The 24,442-nt window shown below is 40.4% G+C and overlaps 1 protein-coding gene across 1 annotated transcript in view; it reads right to left on the bottom strand.

Moving 5' to 3' along the window:
* The window catches only part of smad4b (SMAD family member 4b), a 100,732-nt gene that overhangs the window by 9,388 nt on the left and 66,902 nt on the right, over positions 1–24,442 (bottom strand). Inside the window, exons 9-10 of the mRNA XM_060850447.1 lie at positions 8,848–9,031; positions 7,006–7,174 (exon numbers count right to left, since the gene is read on the bottom strand). Coding sequence (XP_060706430.1) covers positions 7,006–7,174; positions 8,848–9,031 — 353 coding nt within the window. The remainder of the gene's footprint in view (positions 1–7,005; positions 7,175–8,847; positions 9,032–24,442) is intronic.

Raw genomic sequence — 24,442 nt, 5'->3', positions numbered from 1 at the left:
CTCCTGTACTCAATACCTCGACTGATGAAGGCCAGTATGCTAAATGCCTTTACCACCCTGTCTACCTGTGAGGCCACTTTCAAAGAACTACGTACTTGCAATCCTTGGTTCCTCTGTTCCACAACACTCCTTAGGACCTTACCATTTACTGTATAAGTCCTACCTTGGTTTGAATTTCCAAAGTGAGACATCTCACACATCTGTGTTAAACTGCATTTGCCAATCCTCATCCCACTTGCCTATCTGATCAAGAACCCTCTGAAATTTTTGATAACCTTCCTCGCTATCAACGATGTCTCCTAGTTTCGTATCACCCGCAAACTTACATCATGTTTTGTACATTCACATCAAAATCATTTATGTAAATAACAAAGGTCCCAGCACTGATCCCTGCAGCACACCAGCAGTTATAGGTTTCCAGTCTGAGAAACAACCATCACTCGTTGCTTCCTACCATCGAGCCAATTTTGAATCCAATTTGCTAGTTCTCACTGGATCCCATGCGACCTAATCTTCATGATCAGCCTGCCGTGCGGGACCTTGGCAAAGACCTTACTAAGATCCATAGAGAACATTGGTGCGCCATCCACAAAATTTAGCGCATTCACTTTCCTCATCTTTGTTCTTACCAATTTCAGTTTCCAAAATCAAAAATACAGAAAAATAAAAAGATTAGTCTTTATATCGTCAACAGTCATACACAAGAACTTCAGGCACTGCGTACAGTGTAATGTTGACCATGGCTAACAGTAGCAGTCTTTTAAGTACATCAGTATCACGCCATCTCAGCAATATTGTACTTGCGTTCATCAACAACTCTGATCTTCAGCTTAACCTGCATCTTTGGAGATTAGCAAGCAGAATATGCAAAGTAATAATAGGTTGGTCAGTGCTTTAGGTAAGGCACTAACCATTGGTATATGATGACATTCTATCATGTATTGTTGATTATCCACTGATACAGATTAATAGATATTGACATTGCACCTTGGGGATGAATAATGCTATCCAAATTCTAGTAAACATTTGAAAACGAAGCTGCAAATTAACTAATACACTAAAAGAGTTGAAGGTTGGATGTGACAGGTACAATAATATCAAATTATTGGATGCCAATTTAAACTATTAAAACCCATGATTTGGAGGGGTCGGTGTGGGATTGGGGTGGACAGAGTTAAAAATCACACATCAGGTTATAGTCTAACAGGTTTATTTGGAAGCACTAGCTTTTGGAGCATCACTCCTTCATCAGGTGGTTAGTCAAGCAGATGTGCAAAGCTGTTGATGGAAAAGTATTTCTTTTTCCTTAAATTAGCTGGATGATAGCTACCAGGCTAATAGATCTTCCTCTTTCACACTCTTCGAGGTCATTTATTGCCATTTGTTATCGAGTGACTGATGACCTCTGTGTAACAAGACATCCCACTGTAGATCATGTACCAGACCATAGACAAATTTTGTGTTTATCCCTTTGAGAAATATTGAAGGCGAGGGTTTCAAAATCTAGTTACAACTCTACTGGACTGTACTAGTGAGATTGAACATCCTGTGATCTACAGCTTGTATTCGAGAGTTAATATTCTATGACAGTCAGTCTAAGAATCATCCCCAAGTTACCCCCTCTGCCCCTACTTTATTCAGAGAGCTGCAAGCCATATAAACAAATAAAAGAGGACAAATAGATTCCCTCTGACCCTGAATGCTATAATCCAATCCATGTCGAAAGGAATCAGAACTACAGAATCTCAAGCAATCAGCAAATTGAGGGATCATGAAACTGACCTTTCAACCACCTTCAATGCCACTGGAAACCTCCAGTGCAATGGGCCACAAGCTTCGATTATCCACTCTTCGTGAACAATTCAGACACTGCGCGCATATCTGTTGCTATTGAACTTCTTTCTTTCAGTGCTCATACAGTACACTGGTCAAATATAAGGTGTTAGTATTTCTTCTCAGGTGTAGTAATTAATAAACTCACACCTTTTGTTAATTCAAAAAAAGCCCCCAGTTAAATTGGCACCTTTTAAAGCACAAGTTCGTTTGCTTCTGGGAGGAAGCTAAAGGATTCTTTTCAAATCAACTAACTGAAACAAGGTTGGTAAATAAAGAAGGGGAGCCAGTTGACTGTCATTTTAAGGATACTGCTTGCTCAGGAAACACAAGCTTGAGATGCTCTTTCAAAACAATACATAGGTTTCACCCTAAATTGATGTGCAGTTTGTTCTTAACAGGCTTCCCTCTTTATATTTGTGTGTATGAAGCAGGATCAGGAGTAGGTCATTCAGATCTCATGGCTACTCTGCTATTCAATAAGATCATAGCCGATGAGAACTTCAAATCTACATTCTCACCTATCTTAAATGACGTTTCAACACCTTGTTTAACAAAAATCTATTTATCTCTGCCTTAAAGTTATTCAAGCACACTGCTTCTGTCACCTTTGCAGGAGAGTTCCAAAGACTCATGACCCTCAGATAAATATTTCACTTAATGTGCTGCAAACAGGCAACTTCTAATTTTTAAACAGTGGTCCTAGATCTAAATTCTTTCCGAACAGGAAACATTCTCTCCACATCTCCCATCTCAAAACACTTCAGGATCTTGCAAGTTTCAGGAATTTTTTTTAAAAAAGAAACCACTCCAGTCTTCAAAAGTCAGTCATGTTGCCTAGAAGCAGCCCTTTGGCCCACTGAGTCTGCACTGAGCAACCTAAACTAATCCTACTTTCTAGCATTTGGTTCAAAACCTGGAATGCTATCAAATTTCAAGTGCTCAACCACATACTTTTAAAGGCAGTGAAATTGCCCATCTCAACTACCCTTTCAAATAGTATAATCCAGTTTTTCACCACCCTCTAGTTGATTATGATTTTTCCCAAATTCTCTCTAAATATATTGCCCTTCACCTTAAAATTATGGCCCTTAATTACTGAGCTTTCAGCTAAGAGGAAAAGCTGCCTTCTATTCACCTTGTCCATGCCCCTGATTATCTTATACACCTCAATCAGGTTGCCAATCAGCCTTCCCGGTTTTAAAAGAAACAACCTGACCGTATCTATTCATTACTAAAATGCTCTGACCCAGGCAACATGCTAGTGAATCTTTTTTTGTATGCCCTCAAGTGCAGTCATCACCTTCCTAAAATGTGATGATCAGAACTGCACACAGTATTCCAGCTGTGGATAAACATAGGGTTTTATACAACTCCAACATAACCACCCAGCTCTTACAAACTTTGCCACCACTATAAAAGCAAGAGCTCCAAATGCCTTCTTAACCACCCTGTTAAGCACCCCAAGATCTCTCTAAACTTTGGTGTCCTGCCATTCATTCAGTACTGCCTTGTCTTGTTACTTCTATCAAAATGCACCTGGTCAGACTTTCCAGGGTTAAATTCTATCTGCCACTGATTTGCCCATCTGACTAATCCATCTATGTTCTCCTGCAACCCAAGACATTGTTCACATATATCATGAACAATAAGGGACACAGCAGTGTTCTCTGTAGTATGCCACTGGACATTGATACAAAAACACTCTTCAACAATGAAGCCAATGTTAATGTTACTCTGGATCTCATGTGCTTTAACCTTCTATATCGGTCTCCCATGTTGGAGAATTTTGCTAAAATCCACAAACTACATAAACAGCAATACTCACACCTGATCACCACCTCAAAAATTTCAAACTAATTTGTGAGCTATGACTTCCCTCTGCCAAAGCCCTGCTGACTATCTCTGATCAAACATTGCCTCTCCAAGTATATATTAATTCTTTCCTGTAGAAGTTTTAGCTTCCTTACCAGTGAGATTCATTGAACTGTAATTCCCTGATTTTCTCTACCACTCTTGTTGAAAAATGGAACAACAGCAGCAGACTCCAGCTCTCTGGCATTATCCATGGCCAAAGGAATCAAACATCTGGGTTAGAACCTTATAATTATTTTCATCTCCCACAGTAGCTTGGAATGCAACTCATCTAGTCCTGGGGTTTGTCCACTTTCAAGCCCATTACAACTTCCAATACCACCTCATTCCTATGTTAATTTACCCAAGAACAACACCCCCTTTACAGATTCTGTACCTTCATACCCCTCCTCAGTAAAGAGGAATGTGAAGTACTTGTTTGATATTCTGCCGATGTCCTCCAGTCCCACACACAGATTGCTCCCCACTTTGATCCTAAAAAACCTGATTCCTTCCCCAGTTATTCACTTTCCCTTACACTTGTATGATACATTGGGATTCTCCCTAATTTTACCTCAGTATCTTCTCATGTCCCCTTTTTGCTCTCTTAATTGCTTTCTTAAAATCTGTCTTGCAATTTCTATAGTCCGCTGTCGAGGGCCTCTGTTGATTTACTCCCTTTGTACTGTCCAGGAGAGATATTAGAAACACTCTGGTAGTGCTTAGAACTTTCTTCCATAAACGGCAGTAGATGAAGGATCAGTTGTTAATTTTACATCTGAGATAGATGAATTTTTGTTAAGCAAAGGTATTAAGGGATATTGGTCAAAGGTAGGTACATGAAATTTGGCCACAGATCAGATGTGATCTTACTGAATGATTGAACAGGCTCAAAGGGCTGAATGGCCTACTCCTGTTCCTATGAACTCGCTAAAAATTTCTCTTTTTCTTCCTGAAACTTGAAGCGAAGTTTTTCTTATCCACAATCGTTCAATCAATATTAAATATAAAGCAGCTGCATAACAATTCAATTACCCATTATCCCTCCTAAAATACTCATCTCACATGTACATATGTTAGATTGCATCAGCCATATGTCTGCCCATGTCACTAGCCTACATTCCCCTAACGATTATTATTGCCCTTACACCATTCATCACATTTATTCCAATGATCAAGGTGCTCATCCCTAAAGTCAACACATTTTCAGTCTGTTGACAACTTGAAGCTGAGTTAAAGCTAACTGCACAAACCACAACGTCCAAGCACCACTCTCCACCAGTTGCTGTAAACAGCAACTCAGGGACTTTGTAATGAGTGTACCAATGTTTCTTGTGCAGGAGTGCAAAAACCTGGAGGAAGATACTTGAAGAAAACATTCTTGTGAAGCAGAAGGAATGTCTCATTGAACCAGTGAACTGGCGCTATTGAGCTGTGTTTTCCCCTTTTTTTTTCCTCTTTACTTGTGCTTAATTCTGATCAAAATCCATGAAACTGAAACTTCTGCTTGTCTCTCCCCAACCGTTGTGTAATCTGCTGAATATTTGTAGAATTATCTGATTTTATTTTGCATTTTGAGCATCTGCAATGTTTTGCATTTGTAACTTACTTTTGCACATTTGTATGAAATTAGGTCTCTCTTTTGAAGGCAATAAGTTCGGTACCATCCATCTTTCCATGTAAATGCGTTGTGACTTTATTTTTAAAGCTTTCCTTACGTTTGATTTCCCAACTCAGTAGCAACGAAAATATAGAAAAATTGTCGTAAGTTCTATGGAGGTACGATCATTAAAAAAAAAGTCCAGCCAAAGATCAAAGTAGGTCTAGAGGATGAGGACATCAGGTAGCAAAGGGATTTGAGCACTGAACACCAGAAGGCAAGCTTGATTAATTGAAGGCATCAATTGTATGGTAAGGGAAAAAAGACAGGATGCACAAGAGCTGAAAATGTGTTGCTGGAAAAGCGCAGCAGGTCAGGCAGCATCCAAGGAGCAGGAGAATCGATGTTTCAGGCATGAGCCCTTCTTCAAGATGCACAAGTGGCCATTTGTAAAACACAGAAATTAGTGAAGAAAAGTATTAGGCCAGAAAGAGTTCTGGATGATTCTGGAGAATGTGGGGGCCAGGCAAAGAAAATATTGAAATAACTAGAAGTGGAGCTTTCAACAGCATGGAAGAGAGTTTTAGCAGGTGAGCCAAGGTTGGGAGAGAGGCAAGTGATGTTATGAAAATGACAACTAAATATTTATTACTGTGATCAAATTACTCTAACACTGCATCAAGTTTTGGACAGCAACAAAGAAGGGAATTATAACTTTGCAGGCTATATAGAAACAAACAAAGCAGCTACTTCTCAGTGTCATTTACATGGAAAGATGGATGGTACCGAATTTATTGCCTTCAAAAGAGAGACCTAATTTCATACAAATATGCAAAAGTAAGTTACAAATGCAAAACATTGCAGATGCTCAAAATGCAAAATAAAATCAGATAATTCTACAAATATTCAGCAGATTACACAACGGTTGGGGAGAGACAAGCAGAAGTTTCAGTTTCATGGATTTTGATCAGAATTAAGCACAAGTAAAGAGGAAAAAAAAAGGGGAAAACACAGCTCAATAGCGCCAGTTCACTGGTTCAATGAGACATCCCTTCTGCTTCACAAGAATGTTTTCTTCAAATATCTTCCTCCAGGTTTTTGCACTCCTGCACAAGAAACATTGGTACACTCATTACAAAGTCCCTGAGTTGCTGTTTACAGCAACTGGTGGAGAGGAAAGAAAACTAACTTGCTTTTAGATAGAGAAACAGAGCATGCTCTTCTCAGTCTGAAGCTTCTCCCAGTGAATTGCTCATATTTATAATTGTTCAACTGTCCAGAAACAAAACAGAGTTGTTCTCAGGCTGATGGTCTATGGCATTCACAATTGTTCATAACTGCAAAAACCAACCAACGACAAGTTGCTGGCTGAATCTCAACGTGTACACATCCAGGTGGCATCTTACCTCATCTGCCCCACAGCCTGGAAAGCAGCAACATAAACAACAGGAAATGAGTTCCAGTAACTTGTTTTCATTAGTGCAACAGTTCCTTCAAAGTTCTGATTTCAGATTAGCCTTTTCCCTATTTCAGTTCACAATCAAAAGTATATGAATATAAAAAGATGCGGTCTTTACACAGGAATGAAAAACAGAAAGGTGAACAAAACTGTGAATGATATTTTAGGAAGAATGTAGCTGTATTACATATTAAGTAATTAAAAGCATTTTTAAAAATATATACAAGCGTATGAAAATATAAGAGAACATTTAACAAACCTTAATGTATGCACTTGGATAAATCTTGTGAACTGCATCGCCAGGAGCACGTCCAGCTTCTCGATCCAAGTAGTAGCTCTGCACAAAGACAGCATGGTCGCTCAAACACCGCACCCAGACATCGCCTTCCCCTTTGCACTCTAACTGCACACCTTTTCCAATATGCAACCTGACAGCAAAAGAAAGCAAGCAATGAAGAGGTTGAATTAAAATCTAAATGTTGAAAGAAACATGAACAGTCTTAAAATATTTCAGAATCATCCCATTCAACTTCCATATATTTCATCTCAAACTACCCCTCTCCGACAAAAAAATCAAATGCACTGTCCTAATTAACTACACACATTTTTAAAAACAACGGAAAATCCAGAATTGATGATCGACCATTCTTTTCTACATGCCTGTGTAGCTTTAAACATCTTCCTATTTATCAAAAACAATGTCAAATTTCCATTTCTGGACTACTACTGTGGTATAATTTTGTTAAATGACTTGAAAATGAATTGGTTTCCCAAGACATTGCAAATGTACTGGCTATGAACCAACCACTAATGGGAAATCTCAGTTAAGAAAAATAGTCAAAACAATGCTGGTTGAAAGTGAAGAAACCAAGTGTATTGCCAACACTCTCAGAGAACGCACATCCTATTTCCAGCAGGTTTGTTTTGTACATTCCACTTAGTCATGTAACTTGGCTAAAACACATTAGTTTCATTGCTTTATGGCGTCAGCCTTATTAAATTCTAACATACTTATTTGTTTTTGGGCTTGTAATCTGACTGAGCACTAACCAGAAGTCTAACACACATATTTGCAATAATCAAAATTGAACAACTTAAGTTTTGTGCTTAAAAAAAATTATGTAATGCAATTGGATAAGTAGATGTTTCAAATATCTGCTATATTAGCTAGTGTGAATAAAACAGTCAAATACATGGATCCTCAGGACCATCTTGTTGAGAGTAAAGGGGAAGTGTTTAAGAGACAGAATTTAAATGCTGTGAGCACAGGAGGATGAGGCTATTATTAGTAGGTAATGGAAGAGGAAACATGTAAAAGTCATCTCAGGAAGAAGAGTATTGAGGGCAGATGACATTGCAGAACTAAGGGCAAATGAAAAAGGGAAGGCTAAAGTCATAAAACTACTCAAACATGTCATTGTTTAATAAACAAACCTGTCAAAATTACATGTAGTCTAACAGCCCAGGTCTGGAGGCCTCACTAACACAGATCAGCTGTGACAGGTGGTGATCAAAACACCAATTTCTCAGAATTCCTCTCATGAGGCTACAAATGCATATGCGGTCAGAGACATTTCAAAGTTGCAATCTTCACTTTTCCCTCCCACTAAAAGTAGCAGGAACGAAAATATACAAAACTGGACAGCAAGTAAGATTTCCTCTGGTGTCGCTGAAACTTTCCTGAATTAAAAGATATTAGATATTGGCCTAGGAGGCAGAGTGGTGACCTTATATAAGTTTGTAAAATTATGGGGGCAGAGTTAAGGTGATTAGTCAAGGTAGGGGAGTCCAAAACCAGAGGGCATAGGTTTAAGGTCAGAGGCAAAGGATTTAAAAAGGGACCAGAGGGCAACTTATTTGGATAGATGGTAGTGTATAAAAATGAGCTGCCAGGGGAAGACATAGAGTGAGTACAATTACAACACTGAAAAGACATTTGGACAGGTACAAATTTGGACAGGTTTCTGTGCTGTATGACTCTTTATTGACACTAGGTTTAAACAGTTTTATACTATAATGATTTATTGAAATATTATATTCAAGTCCAATAAATTGCATTCAACACACACTTCCATTGCTTCCCCCACACATTATATTTTACCTGGCTCTTTCAATGGCTTCTGTTCTATGAACATTGGAAAGCTGCCCCAGACAAAAGCGGTCACCCCCAGAAGGATCCACATATCCATCAACAGTAACTACAGGACAGCTGGATGGCACTTTGAATGTTTCTCCAACTTGCACGTCCATCTCAAAGTAAGCAATTGAACACCAGTATTCAGGAACTAGAAATTGGATTACAAATATATGTAAGACCTTAAGAGCTGTCTGTAAATCCAGATACTTGCATTTAGTACTTTTGAAAACACAAATGCTCCAGCAAGAAAAAGCTGATTTATTTCAAACTCTAACTGAACAGAAAACCTACCATTGAATACAGTTAGAATGCTCTAATTTTGAAATGATAAAAAAAACCATAGGACCAAGGACTTCATGGTTGATTGATAACACAATCACCTTTATAAAACACTGAACTTCAGTTGTGCAAAAATGTAGTAAAAGATCATTAAATGGCAGAGCAGGTTCAAGGGTCTGATTGGTGTATATTTCCTCTTTGTTCTTCTGCAAACAAGGTAGAAAAGGCAGATTTAAGTAATGCAAAATTTATTACTAATTCTCTGATCTTTCACCTCCTGGTGAAATACAAATGGCAAAAATGTAGAATCCAGACAGTCTACAGCATGCAGGGCGGTCACATCATTCATAATGTTTATGTAATTTGGGTTTATAAGCCATGAACTCTAAAGGGCGGATATATACATATGTACTCACATCTGTAAAATCTATCAGAATCTCAAACATATGAAATAGGAGCAGGAGATCATTCAGCCCCTCGAGCCTGCTCCAGTATTCAACATAGGGAGGCAATGACAGTGGTAATGTCACTAGTGGTCTAGTAATCCAGAACCCCAGGCTAATGTTCTGCGGACAAGGGTTCGAATTGCACCATGCAGAGGTAAAATTTGGATTCAATAAAAAAAATCTGGAATAAAAAGTCAGCCAAATTGTGACCACATAACCACTGGCGATTGCCATAAAAACCATCTGGTTCATAAGTGTTCTTTTGAGAAGGAAATTTGCTTTCCTTACCTGCTGTAGCCTACACATGAATCCAGACTCTCAGCACGTAGTTGTCTCTCTGAGCCAGAGCCTAGGCAATAAGTACTTGCCATACCAGTGATGCTCACAACCAGTAAGTGAATATTTAAACAAAAATAAAATCATGGCTCATCTCAGGAGACTGCACGTCCTCAATTAGGCACCTTATAAATGCTGTCAACATCGGGATTAATAATTTCAAATAGAACAACTGCTTTGCTTTAAATAGTGTTGATAATGGTTTCTCTACTGCCAGTTACAGTTCCTCTCAAGGCATCTTTTGTTGCTTTACCTGACCTAATATGTTTTGCATCATCAACCATCAACATTTACTCGCTTCTGCCTTACACCCAAACACAGACATTTCTCTTCAGATCATCTCTGACCAAACACAATTACACTTCTAAATATAACATGAAGTCAGTTTTTCTGAAGAGTGGTTCCACTTTTTCTTTGTATGACAGAAGAACGCACCACATTTCTGAAAGGAGATTCCGATCAGATTTCCTCGAGAAATATGGAGCTATATTTCTATTCAGACAGTTCTCACACTGCACAGACAATTTTTTTCACAATAGTCAGCTGTTCTGAAATTTAAAGGCCCATTTGACAGCTGCTGTCAAAAGGTAAATACATAAGGACAATGAAAAAAGTGAATGTACTGGGAAGGTAGGGTGCCAGGTAATAAGTAGGCCATACAAGTCATACAATACTTAGGGTAGATCAGGGTAGGTACAGTATAGGATGGGTATCAGGTCCAGTGAGAGTTGGGGCCTGAGGAAGGGCGGTGGTGATGGTGGTGGGGGCGGGGCGGTCAGGGAGAAAGATAGAGAGAAATTTAATGGGTAGAGACAGATCCGATCCAGACTGGGTATCGGCTCCTCTGGATGTGATGAGAAGGTTGGGATCTGAGGTGTGGTCAAGAAAGGTCACAGTTTGGGAGGTTAAATGTAGTTGCAGGCCAGTGGGCTGTGAGATAAGCGTGGGTTCAGTTGAATAGCCAAGTTAATCAAAGTATTTAATTGTCAAACGTAACTTCACCCAACCCTCAACCCAGTTCCTGCTTTGCTAGACCTGATCACCCTTTTTCTGCTCCAGAATAGACATATTTGTGCTCCCCACACCCCACATCACCCATTCTGGACTTGATCCACCTTCAATTGGAGTAATTATTTACTTAATTTAATCTGAACCTTCAGATTTAGAGCAGACTTTCGGAAGTTTCCAGGTTCAGGAGAATTACCAAAGATAATCTTCAATTTCCAGGGCAATTCTTTCAGAGTCTGCGATGGACAATAAGGACTTCACAGAGCACTCAAACACAACTTTCAGTTATGCCAGTTAAGTGCCGTCAGAAAATCTGGGTGATTAACATTGTTTGCTCTTTGTTGTGGTTCTGTTCGCTGAGCTGGGAATTTATGTGGCAGACGTTTCGTCCCCTGTCTAGGTGACATCCTCAGTGATTGGGAGCCTCCTGTGAAGCGCTTCTGTGTTGTTTCCTCCAGCATTTATAGTGGTTTGTCTCTGCCGCTTCTGATTGTCAGTTCCAGCTGTCCGCTGCAGTGGCCGGTATATTGCGTCCAGGTCGATGTGTTTATTGATAGAATCTGTGGATGAGTGCCATGCCTCTAGGATTTCCCTGGCTGTTCTCTGTTTGGCTTGTCCTATAATAGTAGCGTTGACCCAGTCAAACTCATCTTGTTTGTCATCTGAGTGTGTGGCTACTAAGGATAGCTGGTTGTGTCGTTTTGTGGCTAGTTGATGTTCATGGATACGGATCGTTAGCAGTCTTCCTGTTTGTCTTATGTAGTGTTTTATGCAGTCCTTGCATGGCATTTTGCACACTACGTTGGTTTTGCTCATGCTGGGTATCGGGTCGTTTGTCCTGGTGAGTTGTCGTCGGAGAGTGGCTGTTGGTTTGTGTGCTGTGGAGTCCTAGTGGTCATAGTCTGGCCCTTCAGGCTCTCTGCCTGTATTCCTGATGAAGGGCTTTTGCCCGAAACGTTAATTTTACTGCTCCTTGGATGCTGCCTGAACTGGTGTGCTTTTCCAGCACCACTCTAGTCTAGACTCTAGTAGTAGTCTGGCTGTCAGTTCAGACATGTTCTTGAAGTATGGTAATGTGGCTAGTCCTTTGGGTTGTGGCATGTCCTCATTCCGTTGTCTTTCCCTTAGGCATCTTGATGAAATTGCATGGGTATCCGTTTTTGGCGAATACATTGTATATGCGTTCTTCTTCCTCTTTTTGCAGTTCTGGTGTACTGGTGTGTGTGTGTGTGTGTGTCTGGCTGCTTTCATAGTTCAGGACTTGGTCTGTGTGTGTGGCTTTCCTGTATACCTTTGTGGTGAATTCTCCGTTCGGTGTTCTCTGTACCATCACATCTAGGAATGGGAGTTGGTTATCCTTTTTTTCTTCTCTACTGGATCTGATTCCTGTGAATGTGACGTTGATGATCCAGTGTGTTTTTTCTATTTGTGTTTTCAATGATTACAAAGGTGTCATCCACATATCCGACCCAGAGTTTGGGTTGAATTTGCGGTAAGACTGTTTGTTCTCATCTTTGCATTACAGCTTCCACTATGAGTCCATAGATGGGTGAGCCCATGGGTGTGCCGTTGATTTGTTCATATATTTGGTTGTTGAATATGAAGTGTGTTGTAAGGCACAGGTCCAGTAGTTTGAGTATGCAGTCTTTGTTGATAGAGAACAGACAACAAGACGAGGAACCTATGTCCAGCAGGTTGGCTATTGTTTCTCTGGCTAGGGTTTTGTCGATAGAGGTGAACAGTGCCACAACCCAAAGGACTAGCCACATTACCATACATTAAGAATATTTCCGAACTGATAGCCAGACTACTTCGACCTCTAGGACTCACAAACCATGGCACACAAACCTTCAGCCACCCTCAGACAACAACTCACCAGGACAAAGGACCCGATACCCAGCATAAGCAAAACCAATGTAGTGTACAAAATCCCATGCAAGGACTGCACAAAACACTACATAGGACAAACAGGAAGACAGCTAACGATCTGCATCCATGAACACCAACTAGCCACGAAACGACACGACCAGCTATCCTTAGTAGCCACACACGCAGATGACCAGCAACATTAATTCGACTGGGACAACACTACTATTATCGGACAAGCCAAACAGAGGACAGCCAGGGAATTTTCCTAGAGGCATGGCACTCACCCACAGATTCTGTCAACAAACACATCGACCTGGACCCAATATACCGGCCCCTGCAGCGGACAGCTGGAACCGACAATTGGAAGCGGCAGAGACAAACCACTATAAATGCCGGAGAAACATCACAGAAGCGCTTCACAGGAGGCTCCCAAGCACTGAGGATGTCACCTAGACAGGGGACGAAACGTCTGCAACACAAATTCTCAGCTCAGCGAACAGAACCACAACAAGCACCCAAGCTACAAATCTTCTCCCAAACTTTGAACTGTTTGCTCTTGCTCTGTTGAATATAGCTAACCTTTTGTTTTCAATATTGTAGATTTTGTAAGGATATTGAACAGTGTGTGAATGGAGTGGAATCAAAGTTTACTATGATCTAATTAAGTAGATAATAAGCCAAAAGGTTTATTCCTGTTCTGATGCAAAATTAAGGATTTTGTTTAGAGCAGTTATACTCTATCTTTTCGTTATGACTAAAATTAGCTTTGTTTAAAGAATAAAAATCCAGTCTGGGAGACAAGCGTATCATTCATCCCAGAATGAAGATGGCTTGATTGAAGAAAAATTGCATTTTATATGGTAAACAAAACAGAAAATGCCAGAAATACTCAGTTTTGAAGAAATGATGATGAAGGATTCCAGCCCGAAACGCCGATTTTCCTGCTCCTCGGATGCTGCCTGACCTGCTGTGTTTTTCCAGCAACACACTCTCAACTCTGATCTCCAGCATCTGCAGACCTTACTGTCTCCTAGAATATAATACACACCCAACTATAGTCCAACCTTGAAAGCAACTCTGGAGACAGTTGGGCTGAGGGGGTAGGGTTTGTGAGATGGGGTGAATGGAAATCTCAGTGTCCTCCCACCAAGTCTGGAGCTGCATGCCTGCCCAAATGATTCCCACCTGGAGAACAAATCAAGACCCTTAAGTAGCCACTTTAGGGCTTCATCCTGCCAACAGTGTTTATTAATAGTGGACAGAGAATATGGCATATGGAATGGCCACCTGATGGGTTTTGCTGCAGCATTCTTTTGGGTCAGAGGAGATTTTCCCCATTTAAAGAAACTTTCTGCACATTTGAAAGACCTAAAATCAGAAGGTAGGTCTCACAGGAAACCAACAATTCGCACTCTTCCAGTTAACACCCTTCCCTCGCCACTCCTGTTACTGACCCTGTTCCCATAATTACACTCGCCTCCATCTGAGAATTCAGAGGCAATCCTCAAGGCAGGCCCCACTGTAGTACCAACTGCGGCCTACTCTTGTAATAGCACAGTCACTTGCAGAGCTATGGTCTCTAATTGGCTGCTCTGGGCTTGATTGCAGGGTGGTCAATGCAGAGTGTCCGATCACCCAGAAATTGCACAGGCCTCCTCGGGAGAAGTTACACTGGGTTCCCCTGCTTACTACGATTGATGGGCAAGATCCACATCATCATATTAAATTCCACCCACCAACTCTTTCTCACACCACAGATGCTGCCTGACTAGAGTGTTCTTAATATTTTCTGCATTAATTTCAGAATGTCAATATACACTCCACTTCGCTTTTGTAACTTTTATTAATACTGACTAATTGCAAAAGTTATTTAGGCTGGTATCACAATTGATTTCTGCAATTTGTGGCTTAATTTTCTACTTGTATTTCAAATTAGCTTGTCCAATACTTATTAGGTAGACACAAACTACTCCATGAAATAGTGCCTCCTCTTCATATATTTATTACACGCAACTTCAAAGTGGTGAAGGCAACCCTACTTCCATGACAGGAAGCCAATTAAGGTAGCTGAGGATATAATTAATAGATATTTTCCCCATACTTTCTAATCTGTTCAGAGTTGACCAGGACGAGCAGTTCACAAGTGGTGAGCAAAGTGGGTGGTCTGAATCACTTGGCATTTACATTAATCTGACTTTAAATGTTGAAAATAAAGATAATGCTCAGGCCCATGGCTGACACTGCAGCAGTCTGACATGGGATTTTTCTTAAAAAGTCTACATAATTTCTGAATAAAGTATAAGTATGTTACAAAACAGTTTTAAGTTAGATATTTACAAAACAGTTTAAGTCAGAGATGACTGAAAATGATCACATTACTCAACACATTATTTAGTGCCTTTATCAAATCGGATGAGTTTGCTAAATATGACTAAACTACTTACATTTGAATATAAATTACAAGGGATCTAAAAGTTAACAGATCCTTGGGATATCAGAACAGAAATGGCTTCCCCCACTGCATACTGTTGGAACGTGCCCCAAGCTATTGTGCATCCCTCAAGCTCATAATCCCTCAACATGCCAGTCGAGGCCAACACTTTGAACTAGAAGACCAATGTGTTTCAGACAGACCAAACAGCATTGTTCACAAAGTTGATGGTCCTCCTGACAGAACCGATGCTGTCTCAATACGCATCCCAGGGAACTGCCCATAGAGTTCAAAGGCCTGTGTCACACAGCTGCTTGATAAAAAAAAATACTGCATCTCTTTCCAGAACTTTGCAAAGCACATTCCAGATGAAGATGTCTGATGTTCTCTTCATCCCCAAGAGCTGCGTAAGCTGGCGCAGAGAATCCAAACACATGCAAAAGATCTGATGGGCAGTGCCTTTCTCACCACCAACCAAATTACACCTTGATGCTTATTGATGGTGGATCAAGGGATATGTTGCAACTGAGAGAGATCAGGTCAAAGGAATGCCTTCTTTAACGGTCAGTATCATTTACCCTTACTCATATTGCTTCCCCATGTCCTCGCAACTGGAACTGCACTCCCACTCCTGCCAAAGACATGGGTGCTGGCATGTTTCATCTCAATTTGATTGTCTCTTCTGTCTCCTCAGCTCACCTAACTCAATGGTGATCCAAGAGGTACCTCTTAATTGGCCTCGTCCAGAAAACACATGCCAAGTGTGCAGCCATCAAGCCTGTACTGACAAAAACTACTCTAAATTTGTGCAAGTGCCACTTGCTAGCTTGGCCTTTAACCTTAAATTTATCATATTTCAAGAGCTTATCCAAGCACTTTTAAAAAAAGGTCGAGAGGTTTCCATCCTCCAGGTATGTCTACAAAAGTCAGTCATATTGAAGATGCGCTTTGGCAAGATTGCACCAATCCACCTACACAAACCCACTTTCTAGCACTTGACCCACAGCCTTGAATGTCATAACATTTCAAGTGCTCATCCACATACTTCTTAAAGGCTGTGTGGTTCCCACATCAACAACCATTCCAGGTAGTGCATTCCAAATTTCTACCACCGTCTAGGAGGGGAAAAAAAAAGTGTTTTACTCAAATCTTCTCTAAACCTCCTCCCATCGTAAAATTACACCCATTTGTTACTGACTCGACTTTCTCTCCACACTATCCATGCCCCTCATAATCTTCTACAGCTCAATCAGGTCTCATCTCTACCTTTTGTGCTCTAAAAGAAAGTATTGAGCAAACCCAGCCTCTCTTTATAGGTGAAATGTTCAATCCCAAGCAACATCGTGGTGAATCTCCCCGACATGGCAACCACATCCTTCATACAGCACGGTGACAGGAACTGCACACAGTACAACAGCCCTGGAGCTTCTACAGCTCCAGTATAAGCTCTCTGCTTTTATGATCTATGCAACACAATGCAAGTGCCTCATATGCTTTCTTAATCACCTTATTAAACTGCCCTGCCATGTTTAGGAATGGGTGGACAAGCACCCCAACATCCGTCTGTTCCTCTAAACCTCTTAGTGTTCTGCCTTTCAGTGAGTACTTCCTTGTCTTGTTACTTCTTTCCAAACTGTATCACCTCACACATATCAGGGCTAAATTCTATCTGCCACTAATCTGGCCACGTTCCTCACTCTCCCGTAATGTCAGACCTTGTTCCTGACTGCCAACCATCTGATCAATCTTTGGAATCAATTATTAAGAAAGTCGTAGCAGAATATTTGGAAAATCATAATTTATCAAGCAGAGTCAGCATGGATTCATGAAATGGATATTACATTTATTAGAGTTTTTCAAGGCACTCTCACCAGAATGCACAGAGGCGAATCAATAGATATGTTGTATTTTCAATTCCAGAATGCATTCAACAAGTGACCTCACAAAAGGCTAAGTAACATGATAAGAGCCCACTGTGTTGGAGGTAGTATATCGGCATGGATATATTAGCTCATGGGCAGGAAACAGCAAGTTGGAATAAGCCATTCATTTTCGGGTTGGCAAGCTATAGCCAGTGGGGTTCCACAGGGATCAGTGCAGGGACTGCAACTGTTTACAATGTGTATTAATGACTTGGAGGAAGGAACTGAATGCACTGTAGCCAAATTTGCAGACAAAACGAAAACAAGTGGAAAGGCAAGTTGCAAGAGGGATACAAACAGTTTACACAGAATTACTGATAGGTGAAGTGGGCAAGAACTTTGCAAATGGAGTATAATGTGGAAAAGTGCCAAGTTGTTCATTTTATAAGGGAGAATAAACAAGAGATTATTATTTAAATAGAGAAAAATTGCAGAAATCTGCATCACTGGAACTTGGGGATACCTGTGCATTAAACACAAAACTAGCATACAGGTGCAGTGGTAATCAGAAAGGCTAATGGAATACTCATATTTCAAAAGGGGTTGGAGTATGAGAGTAGGGACATCCTACTGCAATTCAGCAAGGTGCTAGCCAGAGCACTGACAGCAGTTCTGGTTCCTTTATTTAAGGGAAGATTTCATAGGAATCAATTCAGAAACGTTTCACTAGAATGACCTTGGTATGAAGGCACTGTCTTATGAATAAAGATTAAACAAGTTGAGTCTCTACTCACCGAAGTTTAGAAGAATGAGGGATGATCTTATTGAAACATTTAGGATATGTAAGAGGGTTGACACGCTAAATGCTGAAAGGATGCCTCCTCTCGTGGGAGAATCTAGGACCTGAGGGCATAGTCTCAGAATAAAAGGTGTAATTTTAAGACTGAGATAAGGAGAAATTTCTTCTTAGAGGGCTCAGTGTCTTTGAAACTCCTTGCCACAGAGCACTGTATGCAGTCCTTATTTACATTTAAGGCGGAATTAGATTCTTGATCAGTAGGGAAATCAATGGTTCCAGGCAAAGGCAGGAAAAGTGGATGTGGGGAATGTCGGATCTTATTGAATGATAGAGCAGGTTCAAGGGGCCGCACAACTTTCTCCTGTTTTTTTTAAAATGGTCTTATGTTGTCGCTTGCAAATGGACTTGTCAACCTTTCTATATTCTCATCTATATCATTTAGATGTATCATACCACTACGCCAATTTTGGATCCAACTTGCCAAGTTACCCTGGAGCCCATATGCTCTTACGAAACTTGAAGATTCAGTAATATGTACATGCACATCATGCTTTTATGTTCAATTCTACTTTACTAAGGGCATAAGATATAAGAGCAAAAGTAGACACAGTCCATGAAGTCTGTTTCACTGTTCAACGGGACTATAACTCATCTGATAATCCTCACCTTCACGTTCCTGCCTTTCCCCCGACTTTTGATTTCTTTATTGATTAAAACTCTGTCTTATCTCAGCCTCGAAGAACCTCTTCAGTCCGCTGTAATAAAGTATTCCACAGATTGACTACCTTCAGAAAAAAATACTCCCCCTCACCTCAGCATTTTAATTGTGCCCTCTGGTTATAGACTCTCCAACAAGGGGAAACAACTTCTATACATCTATCCTGTCATGCCCCCTTAGAATTTTGCATGTTTCAAAAGGTCGCCTCTCATTTCTCTAAAATTCTAAGCATATTGGCTCAACTTACTCAACCTCTCCTCGTAATAAAATCCCTCCATAACTAGTATCAGTCAAGTAAACCATTTTAGATTGCCTTCAAAGCCAATATATCTTTCCTTAGACAAGAGAACCAAAACTATTCGCAGTATTCCAGACTTGGTCTAATTAGTCCACTGCATCTCAGCAAGACTTTCTTATTTTTATGCTCCATTCCCTTTGAAATCAAGGTCAATAGTTCATTTGCCTTCTAGTTTACCTGCTAAACCTATATGCTATCTTTTGATAATATATGCAGAAGGACTCCCTGTACAACCTTTCTCCATTTAAAAAGACATCCAACTCTTCCACTATTCCTGCCAAAGTGTAGAACATCTCATTTTCCCAAGTGATATTCCATATGACAATTTTTTTGTCCACTTGGTTAATACTCCTCTGCAGGCCGATTAGATCATCCTCTCCACATCCCTTCTCACCTTGAATTTTTTTTTAAGTCAGGTGCACGTTGAGCATGATGCCAACTGCAACTGAGTAAAACAAAAGTCAAGTGAATGAATTGGAAATTTGATGCAAGTAGAAATTTGATGCAAAGGGGGACACAGCTGCTTTAACTAAAACATTTACTGCAAGGTGGAAACATTCCAGAATGACAGCTAAGTAGGAAACTTTAAATGACAAAGCTCGTGAAGTCTATCTGCAATGAGATCAGTGACAGGCAAATCTTAGTGTGATGTGAATGCAGGAAAAGAAGCTGATTGGTGAGTTGAATTAGTGAACATTTTTAATCTTTAAAGTGAATGCCTTTAGGTGAAGATGCATTCTCTCCTTTTTTTAAAAAGTAGCTGGTTAAGTACAAGATTGACACCGCTGAGTTTCTTTTACATAAAATTTTATTACAATAAAGTGTAAAAATCAGGGAATCTAGAGTAATTAATCAACACAATAGTGATTGCAGGATCAGTGACATGTTGCTGCTACAGCACATGGACCATCTGTAGCAAGTATTGCAGCTTGATCTGGAACTTTGGATCTGTGTTGAAGAGCTGGAGTCAGAGTTGCAGATATTGTACCACATCAGGGAAGGGAAGAGTGATCTACAAATTGGCATTGGGTAAATAAATTCAAGGAGTTAAATGTACATCTCAAAACACTGCTGTGGGTGGAATGGGTATCAGTATTTGGAGCTCTGGCACCAGTACTGTGGTAGGAAGGAGTGTTCTGGTTGGACACAATTCACTTGAACCGTGCTGGAACCAGTTTTTGATGAAATCATAATAACTTGGGCTTCAAACCATTGGGTGGGGTTGGGCAGATGTACAAAACAAAAGGTTACAGTAGCATTTCAGGTCAGTTACAGCACACTGTTTTAACAGGCAACTTTTCAGCCAACACACAATAAACTGGCAAAAATTCTATACCTTAACTACCACGACGTATTTATGCTATAAATGAAGTATAACAGTGATGTGTATACCCTTGCATTGCATTTCTGTTACTTACTGTGGGCTTTTTTATTGATTTTGGGAGATATGTTGATCTTTTTACATGGATTTTTTTGAGGAATATTAATGCCTTGAAGCTTTGCTTGGTTTGGGGATTACTGCAGTTATGCATACCGCTAGGTTATCCAAAATATTTGATTAACCAGCACACTCCTAGCCCCAGTTTGGATAAGGGCACCCAGATTGGGACAGGAAGGGACACAGCATTCAAACCCAAAAATACTCAAGAAAATCAGACCCATATGAAGCCATACCTAAGTTCTCAGCAACTAAAAACAGATAAAGTCCTTGCAGAATACAGAGAACGTAGGAAAGACCTCAAACAGGAAATTAGGAGGGCAAAAAGGGAACATGAAATGTCCTTGACCAGCTTGGTCAAGAAGAATCCCAAGACATTTTATACACCTATTAAGAGCAACAGAATAGTTAAGGAAAGAGTAGGCCCACTCAAGGATAAAGGAGGGAGGTTATGCACGAAGCCAGAGTCATAAGGATATACAGAACAGAAACAGATCCTTCAGTCCAACTCATCCATGCCGATCAGATAGCCTAACTCATCTAGTTCCATTTGCCAGTACTTGGCCCATATCCCTCTGAACCCTTCCGATTCACATACCCATCCAGATGTCTTTTAAAATGTTTTAACTGTACTAGCCTCCACCACTTCCTCTGGCAGCTCATTCCATTCACACGCCTGTGTGAGAAAACACTGCCCCTTAGGTCCCTCTTAAAAATCTTTCGCTTTCACCCTAAATCTATGCCCTCTAGTTCTGGACTCCCCCACACCAGGGAAAAGATCTTGTCTATTGATCCTATCCATGCCCTCATGATTTTATAAACCCCTATGAGGTCACCCCTCAGCCTCCGATGCTCCAGGAAAAACAGCCCCAGCCTATTCAGCCTCTTCCTATAGCTCAAATCCTCCAACCCTGACAACATCCTTGTAAATCTTTTCTGAACCCTTTCAGGTTTCATAACATCCTTCCAGGAGACCAGACGTGCACATAATATTCCAAAAGTGGCCTAACCAATGTCCTATACAACTGCAACATGACCTCCCAACTACTATACTCAATGCTCTGACTGATAAAGGAAAGCATACCAAATGGTTTTTTCACTATCCCATCTACCTGCACCCTCTACTTTCAAGGAACTATGAACTTGTACTCAAAGGTCTTTTTGTTCAGCAAAGAGAAATGGGGGAGATTCTTAATGAATACTTTACATCAGTATTCACCAAAGACAGGCACATGAGGGATGCTGAGGTTAAGGAAAAGTGTGTGAATACTCTCGGTTAGGACAACATAATGAAAAAGGAAATATTGAATGTCTCAAAATACATTAAGGGAGATAAATATCCATTGTCAGATGGGATCTATTCCCTTATTGTAGGAGGCAAGGGAGGAAATAGCTGGTGCCTTAACAGATATCTCTGCATTCTCTTCGACCTTAGGCAAGGTTCCAGAGGACTGGAGAATGCCCAGTGTTGTTCCTTTGTTTAAGAAGGGAAGCAGAGATAATTCAGGTAGTTACAGGCCGAAGAGTCAGACGCCAGTGGTAGGGAAGTTGTTAGTAAAAGATACTGACAGACAGGGTTTACTCACATTTGGAAGTAAATGGCCTTGTTAGTGAAAGGCAGCATAGGTTTGTGCAGGAAAAGTCATGTCTCACCAACTTGACAGTTTTTGAGGAAGCGACAAGAATGATTGATGAGGGAACGGCAGGGGATGCTGTCTGCATGCCATTAGTAAGGCAGTTGATAAGGTACCTCATGGCAGGCTGGTACAAAAGATAGAATCTCATGGGATCAGGAGAAAGCTGGCAAGATGGATACAAAACAACTTGTCACAGAAGACAAAGCAGTGGTGGAAGAGTGCTTTATAGAATGTATATCAATAACTAGTGGTACTCTGTAGTAATCAATACCGGGAATTTTGTGTTTGTAATATATCTGGAGGAAAATGTAGGTGGTCCAATAAGTACATTTGTGGATGATGCCAAAATTTGCAGAGTTGCAGATAATGAGGAATGTCAAAGGATACAGCGGGATATAAATAGATTGCAGATTTGGGCACAGAAATGGCAGATGGAGTTTAACCTGAACAAATGTGAGGTGATATATTCTGGAAGATCAAATTCAGGTGCAAGTTACACAATAAGTGACAGAACCCTCAGAAGTATTGGCATACTTCAGGTTGATTCCTGAAGAAGGGCTCATGCCTGAAACATTGATTCTCCTGCTCTTTGGATGCTGCCTAACCTGCTGTGCTTTTCCAGCAATACATTTTCAGCTCTGATCTCCAGCACCTGCAGTCCTCACTTTCTCCTCAAAGTATTAGCATACAGAAGGATCTGGGTGTACAGATCTACAGGTTCCTAGAAGTGGCAATACAAGTGGATAAGGTGGTCAAGGCAGCATGCAGCATACTTGCTTTCATTTGCTGGGGCATTGAATATAAAAATTGACAGCTATATGAAACTTTAGTTGGCCACATTTGGGATATTGCTTGTAGTTCTGGTCATCGTACTACTAGAAGGATGTGGATGCTTTGAAGAGAGTACAGAGAAGATTTACCAGGACATTGCCTGGTATGGAGGAGTTTTAGGTATGAGGTGAGGTTGGATAAACTCAGATTGTTTTTGCTAAAAAGACAGAGGCTCAAGGACAATCTTATAGAGGTCTAGAAAATTAAGACAGGTGGATTGGCAATGCCTAATCGCTAACAGCATTTTGAAGTTGAAGGCATATACTGCACCTTTCAGAGAGAGTGAATGATGTTCTGAAAAGAGAGCTGACGAGATAGCAATCTCAGTGTGGATTGAAAAATGGAAAATATGTAACATTTGGCTGTGAAATGGATACCCGAGTTGGTTGCAATTTTGACAATTTGAATCTATTCAGTTTAAGTTATGCCCCAGGACAGTAACAGCCAATCGAGTTTGAATCTATTGTTTTGCCAACATTGAACCAATGAGCCGATCCGATGTTGGGGATATATAAACGCAGGCATTTGGAAAATTGCAGATAGAGCAACTGCCCTCAACACAGATCCAAGAAATTAGGAAACACTCTATCAAAGGTACGTTTTCATATGAAACATATTCACAGGGAGATATTCAGCCAGAAGACAGACAGACACTGATGATGACAGCTGTTATGGCTTTGAAATTAATTTGATATAATTTCAGTAAGTGTCTTATTGGAACAGCATATTGTTATAGAGTTGGAGGCAGGTAATAAGCAGTTAAGAGGAAGGGAACTTAGAGTTATGAATAGTTGTCATTTTAGAGATAAAGGATTAATTGATTTTATTTTCTTTAAATATTGGAATTTGGAAGTTCTTGGTCACTCATATTTTAACAGATTATGAGTTGAGGCAAGCTTTTCTGGGTATTTGGTTTCATTAATAGAAGGGTTCACTGCCATGTCACAACAATAGTGTCCAGGGACGTGTAGGTTAGGTGCACAGGAAATGTAGGATTACAGGGATAGTGTGGGGGTTGCTCCTCAGATTATTGGTTGGACTTAATAAGCCAAAAGAGGCTTCTTCCCAGGATGAAAAGGCAAATACAAGGTGAGGGGAAAGGTTTAGGGGAGATTGGGGGGGGGGGGGGGGGGGGGATTTTTTCTCATGGAACATACAGCTAATCGAGAAGTTGGAAGCAGGCACATCAGCAATTGTTATGGTGTATCTTGATAGACACGTGGATGGGAGACGAACAGAGGGACAGAAGCCGTGTATGGGCAATAAGTAGAAGGCTTAAAGATTAGGAATTGGCACACACAGGAACAGGCCCTTCGGCCTACCAAGCGCTGCATTATTCTTTGTTCTAAATTGGGCCAAAGGGGAAAATTTATTTTAAAGAAAGGTAAAATTAATGGCTTTTGATTTGAATACATGTGGTATTTGAATAAAAACAAATGAATTTACACCATAAAGAGCGGTTAAGGCATATGGTCACAAGGAGAACAAAGCAGAAACAAAGCAGAAACAAAGCACAAGGAGAAACTACCTGCCTTTACTTCTTGCCTGACCTTTAGAAAAGGGTGATTGAGTAGCTTTGTTAGCAAGGACTGGATAGGTATGGTAGT

Source organism: Hemiscyllium ocellatum, chromosome 1, assembly GCF_020745735.1.
Source record: "Hemiscyllium ocellatum isolate sHemOce1 chromosome 1, sHemOce1.pat.X.cur, whole genome shotgun sequence".
NCBI classification, from domain to species: Eukaryota; Metazoa; Chordata; class Chondrichthyes; order Orectolobiformes; family Hemiscylliidae; genus Hemiscyllium; species Hemiscyllium ocellatum.
This window is presented reverse-complemented; position numbering and strand designations above follow the sequence as displayed.